This window comes from Zea mays, chromosome 8, assembly GCF_902167145.1.
Source record: "Zea mays cultivar B73 chromosome 8, Zm-B73-REFERENCE-NAM-5.0, whole genome shotgun sequence".
In the NCBI taxonomy this organism is placed as follows: domain Eukaryota; kingdom Viridiplantae; phylum Streptophyta; class Magnoliopsida; order Poales; family Poaceae; genus Zea; species Zea mays.
Genome location: NC_050103.1, coordinates 137,800,974 through 137,807,912, shown reverse-complemented (window position 1 = coordinate 137,807,912; position 6,939 = coordinate 137,800,974). Strand labels below are relative to the sequence as shown.

The following is a 6,939-nucleotide window of genomic DNA, read 5'->3' as shown; positions in this document are numbered from 1 at the left end:
AAGGCGTGTGTTCGACCTCCAACTCCTGCACCGCACCAAATGACCTGCGGGTGTCGGGCCTAGTGGGCTCGTTAATTTAAAATAGGTATGAGAGATTATTTGTAAAAAGATGACCGTTGAACCTGATGATTTAATATAGTAGAGACATAATATTATATTAGTAGTAGAGATTAATAGTAGTTAACTAAATCAAGAAATAAACAACGCCAGACCACCACGCTACGACTGAACTGGGCCCTCACCGGGTACGGCCCAGGTTTATTTGTAACGTGCAGGGCTCGTTTTGCTTTGGGCCCTCGATCCCGTTGCCAGCTATCGGCCACGGCCAGGGTCCCGCCAAAAAAAAAGAAGCTGGATGAAAACATGTATTATTATACACATATATCTATAAAAAAAAGATAGAGAGGAAGACTGGTTGCTGGTCAGCATGCGTGGCATCCCTGTCAGCAAAGTAACAGTACTACCTCCGTGTCGTTTTGACTTTTTAAGACTAAATTTGATAGACTCGTTTTATTAAAATATCTATAATTATTATTTATTTTTATTCTGATCAGCTTATCGTACAAATTTACTTTAACTATCAACTGTTTTTTCTATGTTTTTCACAAATATTTTGAATAAAATAAGACGGTCAAGCTTGGTATAAAAAAGTCAAACGACTTTTTTTTTGAGGGAGGAAGTAGTACGTGCATGTCACCGTCGCCATGGCTCGCCAGAGGGAGGGAAGCTGCTTCGCATCCGCCGCCGTGGAATTCAGCGGGCTCAAGCTCAACGCGGCGTCTGGTTTGAACGTAAGTAACGCGTTTTCATTCATTCGTTCTTTCATCAGTTTTAGCGGCAGTACAACCAATTTTGTTTTTTTTTTTAAAAAAAGATTGATGATTCCGTTTCTATTCTACTATCCAAACGATGTGAACAGACAGACTGTCCAATGAATCCCAACACGGCAGAGCAGGCAACTTCCACGACCACGCCACTTGCGTGCGTGTGAGTAGGCGCTTGCTTGCTTCCTTTTTCGTCCCCCACACCACACCCGGTCGGTCCGCCGGTTAAAGACGTCTGCTTTCGTCCAGCACCACCACCACCACCGGGGCAATCAATCATCCATCCCCGCATTTCTCCACTCAACCCACACCCCAAAGAGAGGGGAATCAGTCTCTCCCATCCCATCACCAACCCTCCTCCTCCTTGCCTAGGTACTCGCAGCAGCGTCGGCAAGCAAGGTTCTCTTCTCGCGCCGCCCAGATCTGAGCGCTCCCATGGCCATGCCGTCCTCCCGCTCCCCGGCGCCGCCGCCAACGGCCTCCTCCTCCTACTGGTGCTACATGTGCGACCGCTTCGTTCGCGCCGCCGCTTCCTCCTCCTCCTCACCCACTTCGCCGTCCTCCTCCTCCCCCGCCTGCCCGTCCTGCGGCGGGGGCTTCCTCGAGGAGATGGGCGCGCCGCCGCCCCGCGCCCGCCGGCCCCGCCGCGCCGCCCGCCGCGGCGCCGACTCCCGCGCCTCGCCCTTCAACCCCGTCATCGTTCTCCGCCGCTCCCCGCCCGCCGACGCCGACGCCGATGGCTCCTCCTCTCCCGCCGCCGCCACCGGCAGCAGCTTCGAGCTGTTCTACGACGACGGGGCGGGGTCGGGCCTCCGCCCGCTCCCGGAGAGCATGTCGGACTTCCTCATGGGCTCCGGCTTCGAGCGGCTGCTGGAGCAGCTGGCCCAGATGGAGGCCGGCGGCGGTCTGGCGGCGCGCGCCCGCGACGCGCCGCCGGCGTCCAAGGCCGCCGTGGACTCCATGCCCGCGCTCCGCGTCGGCGCCGCCCACGTCGCGGCCGACGCGCACTGCGCCGTCTGCAAGGAGGCCTTCGAGCTGGGCGCCGAGGCCAGGGAGATGCCCTGCGCCCACATCTACCATGCCGACTGCATCCTGCCCTGGCTCGCGCTCCGCAACTCCTGCCCCGTCTGCCGCCACGAGATGCCCGCCGACAACGCCGCCCCGCGCGCTGCCGCCGCCGCCGCCGCGGACGAGGACGCCAGGGTCGGCCTCACCATCTGGAGGCTCCCCGGCGGCGGGTTCGCGGTCGGGAGGTTCGCCGGCGGGCCGAGGCCCGACGAGAGGGAGCTCCCCGTGGTGTACACGGAGATGGAAAGCGGGTTCAACTTCAACAGCGGCCACGCGCCCAGGCGGATCTCGTGGGGCGCCAGGCAGGCCGCGGCCACGGACAGGGGCACCGTCCGCCGCTTCCTCCGCAGCGTCTTCGCCTGCTTTGGACGCGGCCACGCCCCGTCGGCGGCGGCCGCGCGCGCCATGCCTGAGCTCAACGACGACGACGTGGCGTCTGACCACAGCGCCGCCTTCAGCCGTGGGTCCAGGAGCCGGAGCACCAGCTGGAGGCTCGAGGACGGGCGTGCCGACGCCATGGTGCAGAGATGACCGCCGTATACTGTGTGGAACTGCTTGTAGTACAGTTACAGTAACGCTGCCGAAAAAGATTGCTGCTTTGTTTCATTCATGTTGTATTTACCGTACTACTGCTAGCCTCCTGCCTACTACTTAGGAAGATTTGAGGTTGTAGAACAGGGCAAATTGGTGTTAGTACATATTGTAGTAGTGAGGAAGGGAAAGAGAGCAGCATCTCGACCTCTCTTTGTTAGAGAGTTTGCATTGCAGCTGCAGGTGGGGGGTCAACTGCGAACTCAAACACTTGTTCTTGGCTTGGTTGGTGGTAATATTAGGAGCGAGGTGATGGATCAACTGTTCTTTTATTATCTTTCTTTCTGTTCAGTTCATTGTGGCAGGAACCATCCTTTGCATTTGTTTCTAAACAACTCAATGGTTGGAGACCACATCAGCATCGCTGGCTATTTTTGCTGGATCCAACACAACTCTTTCTTCTGCCTGTTATTATCTGATCTGCTCTGCTGCATTCGTTTGTGCACCTACCACTACCAGATGGATACCTCATAGTTTGACCAGCTCGCTCCTTCCTGACTACCTTGGGTGTTGTTTATCACTATGACCAGCAGCTATTTTTCTTTGGGCCACAAGTCAACGCCTCTACATTCATTCATGGAGTCCAGCCCATCGCTACTGGCTTCTACAATGTTTCTGTATCTACATATTACAGCTGCAGCAGTCCAAGGACTTGCTTGCTTGTTTTTTTGATCCTACATATACATACCAGTACATAACCGTGAAGCCAAGATATTTGGATGCTCCACTTCTTCTGTATCTGTGTCCTACTTTTATAGTCTAGCATGATGCTTACAGCTGCATGTTTCAGCGGTGATGTCGGATTGGATGTGCCGGTGTATGTCCTGTTGTCCTGTTCTGGTGCAAGCCAATCAATCAGTTTTAAGCTTCTGATGATGGCCGGCATGGCGCCTTTTAAAACTGGGGTCACGGCCGGGATGAAAGGGACCTGCACACTGCGCTGCAGGTAAGATGGGTTTGCTCAATCATAAGATTCATTCATCCATTCATTCTGAATTCAGCCAGTCATTCATTTATTTATTCTGAATGAATTCATTCGTTCGTTCATTATGAATCCATTCATTGACGTAATAGTAGTTGTGTTGGGTGAAAACATGATTGTACTACGAGGCAGGCAGGCAGGCCGGCCTAGCAAGCGATGATGAATCAAGCAACCGTACCGGAAATTGCAGACAGAGAGGGTCTGCAATTACACCGAGTACGGTGGCTGATCGTCTGTTGGGCTTTGTCTGCAACTGCACAAGCGCATTTATATATTAGAATTAGGGAGCATGACCCGTTTTCAATTGAACTGCATGTAGGGGAGCACAGTGCTTCAAAAGCTCCTGTATACTCTTTGTATATGAATCCCTCAGTATATTTAGGGAGCATTATACTCCGTTTATACTTTAATTTTGTCACTTCTTACGAAATTAATTGTGTTTAACCCACGTGAAATGATAATCTTTACTACTCTATAAGACTACAGTGTAGACCGTGCACCGTGGTTCTGCCCTCGGCGTCGGCAACTGCCCCGCCTGCCCCACCACACCCGACGCACCTCCCATCACCCACTCCTGTCATGGAGGACGCGTCGTCAGCCGCTGCGCCCCACTCGCTTCCTCTCCTTGCCCCTCCCCACTGCCACCTCCACCAGATCTAGGAGCGGGGCATCGCGTGGAAGTCCTCCACGGGCGCCGATGCCCATGGTCTTCCGCCTCGACCACAACAGATAGGTCGACGTCGATGGCCCCAGACGATGCCCTCGGCGTCGGCAACCGCACCGCCCACCCCACCACACCCGACGCACCTCCCGTCACCCACCCCCTGTGATGGAGGACACGTCACCGACCGCTGCGTCCCACTCGCTTCCTCTCCTCGCCCCCTCCTTTCTGCCGCCTCCACCGTATCTAGGAGCGGGACATCGCATGGGAGTCCTCCACAGGCGTCGACGCCCATGGTCTTCCGCCTCGACCACAACAGATATGTCGACGTCGATGGCCCCGTGCGATGCCCTCGGTGTCAGCAACCGCACCGCCCGCCTCACCACACCCGACGCACCTCCCGTCACCCACTCCATGTCATAGAGGATGCGTCGCCAGCCCCCACTCACTTCCTCTTCTCGCCCCCTCCCCTCTCCCGCCTCCAACGGATCTAGGAGCGGGGCATCGTGTGAAAGTCCTCCACGGGCGCCGACGCCCATGGTATTCCGCCTCGACCACAACAGATATGTCGACGTCAATGGCCCTGGGCGATGCCCTCGGCGTCGGCAACCGCACCACCTGCCTCACCACATCCGACACACCTCCCGTCACCCACCCCCTATCATGGAGGACGCGTCACCGGCCACTGCACCCCACTCGCTTCCTCTCCTCGCCCCTCCCCTCTGCCGCCTCCACCGGACCTAGGAGCGGGGCATCGCGTGGAAGTCCTCCACGGGCGCCGACGCCCATGGTCTTCTGCCTCGACCACGACAGATAGGTCGACGTCGATGGCCCCGAGTGAGGCCCTCGGCATCGGCAACCGCACCACCCGCCCCACCACACCCGACGCACCTCTAGTCACCCACCCCTGTCATGGAGGACGCGTCGTCGGCCGCTGCGCCCCACTCGCTTCCCCTCCTCGCCCCTCCCCACTGCCGCCTCCACCGGATCTGGGAGCATGGCATCGCGTGGAAGTCCTCCACGGGTGCCGACGACCATGTTCTTCAGCCTCGACCATGGCGGATAGGTTGACGTCTATGGCCCCGGGCGATGCCCTTGGCATCGGCAACCGCCCCACCCACCCCACCACACCGGACGCACTTCCCGTCACCCACCCTTGTCATGGAGGACGCGTCACCGACTGTTGTGCCCCACTCGCTTCCTCTCCTCGCCCCTCCCCTCTGTCGCCTCCACTGGATTTAGGAGCGGGGCATCATGTGGAAGTCCTCCACGGGCACCGACGCCCATGGTCTACTGCCTCGACCACGACGGATAGGTCGATATCGATGGCCCCGGGCGAGGCCCTCGGCGCTGGCAACCGCACTGCCCGCCCCACCACACCCGGCGCACCTCCTGTCACCCACCCCTATCATGGAAGACGCGCCGCCTGTCGCTGTGCCCCACTCGCTTCCTCTCTTCGCCCCTCCCCTCTACTGCCTCCACCGGATCTAGGAGCAACGCATCGCATGGAAGTCCTCCACGGGCGCCGACGCCCATGGTCTTCCGCCTCGACCACGACAGATAGGTTGACGTCGATGGATACTGCCTCTTTACCACCGCATGGACCGTCACGGCTGCTAAGGCCAACGCACACGCGCTTGGCCAAAATGTCGTGCCGCACTTCGGCTCCTGCTGTAGCTAGGCGACGCGTCTGCGGCGGCCCCGTCCTGAAGCGAGGGTACCTATTTATGGGCAGCAACCCGACGGTGCTGCCGTCCACCGACATGACCGACACTGCCATTGTGCTGCCACTACCGGACACTAGGATCAAGGACGCCACCACAAGGTGCTTTAACTTGTGCTTTATTTCCTTCCTTTTGCTCGTCACATCAGGTCCTACTCATGTGATTGCTCATGCTTTTGCTCTGCTTCGCTTCATTGCAGGTGGTGGGGTTGGCAACGTCTGTTCATGCTCCCGTCTCCACCATAATTGGGCTTGAGGTTTTCCCTACCACCCTATTCCTGTGCAACATCTAATCATGAAATCTACTACCAGTTCTAAGTTCTTGGTATAAATTAATCTAGAGATCTACTACCAGTTCCTTTCACCTCCCAGTTAATTCAATTCGACAATAGCATCACGCCTCATTGTTATGCTTGCCTTTCCTCTGCTTTGTAAGTGTTTTTGACTCCCACATGCCCATATGACTTGTTATCAGAACCATATGCAATAGATAGATAACACTCAGTCATAGTTGTTGTAGTTGAGGGATACCTCCTATTCATCACCGGGGATTTGCCACTTGTTCATAGAAGGATACTTTTTATCACCTATGGGGTGTCACCATCTGTTGATTATATGAAACTTAGTTGTTGTAGCTTCGGCTTAAAACGATGCCGAAGATAAAACATGGAACCAAGCCAAAGAGAAAAAGACTAGCTAGTCCCTAGTGATTTATGTTACGATTATGTATAAGTGTTAAGGTCATAAATGTACTTTTACTCGGACTGCGTCCCGTGCCTATAAATAGGTGAACAATACCCCTGTACTGTTCATGCTGAATTGTAATCGCCCTCGCATCTACACCTTGGGACAAACCGAAGGTATCAATGATTTTGTTAATGTTCATGTGCGTATTATGAAATACATATGTGTAAGAGCCAGTAGATTACATTCATTGTCTATATGTATTCTTATTCTTATGAATCATGAAGGCATGTCCTTCATGACCTTCGCCTGAAGATTATTATATCCGAGAGGAGATAATACTTCGGAGGACGAAGGTCCTTGACCTTTAACTACTGTGTTGTCTTGTTCTTGATTCACAACATTT

General features: G+C 55.3%; 1 protein-coding gene across 1 annotated transcript; it reads left to right on the top strand.

The window, feature by feature from the left end:
- Positions 1–958: 958 nt before the first annotated feature.
- On the top strand, positions 959–2,794 carry LOC103637322 (probable E3 ubiquitin-protein ligase RHC2A). The gene has a single exon (XM_020542788.3). The coding sequence runs from the start codon at positions 1,260–1,262 to the stop codon at positions 2,421–2,423; it is 1,164 nt and encodes a 387-aa protein (XP_020398377.1). The 5' UTR covers positions 959–1,259; the 3' UTR covers positions 2,424–2,794.
- The last annotated feature ends 4,145 nt before the right edge of the window (positions 2,795–6,939 follow it).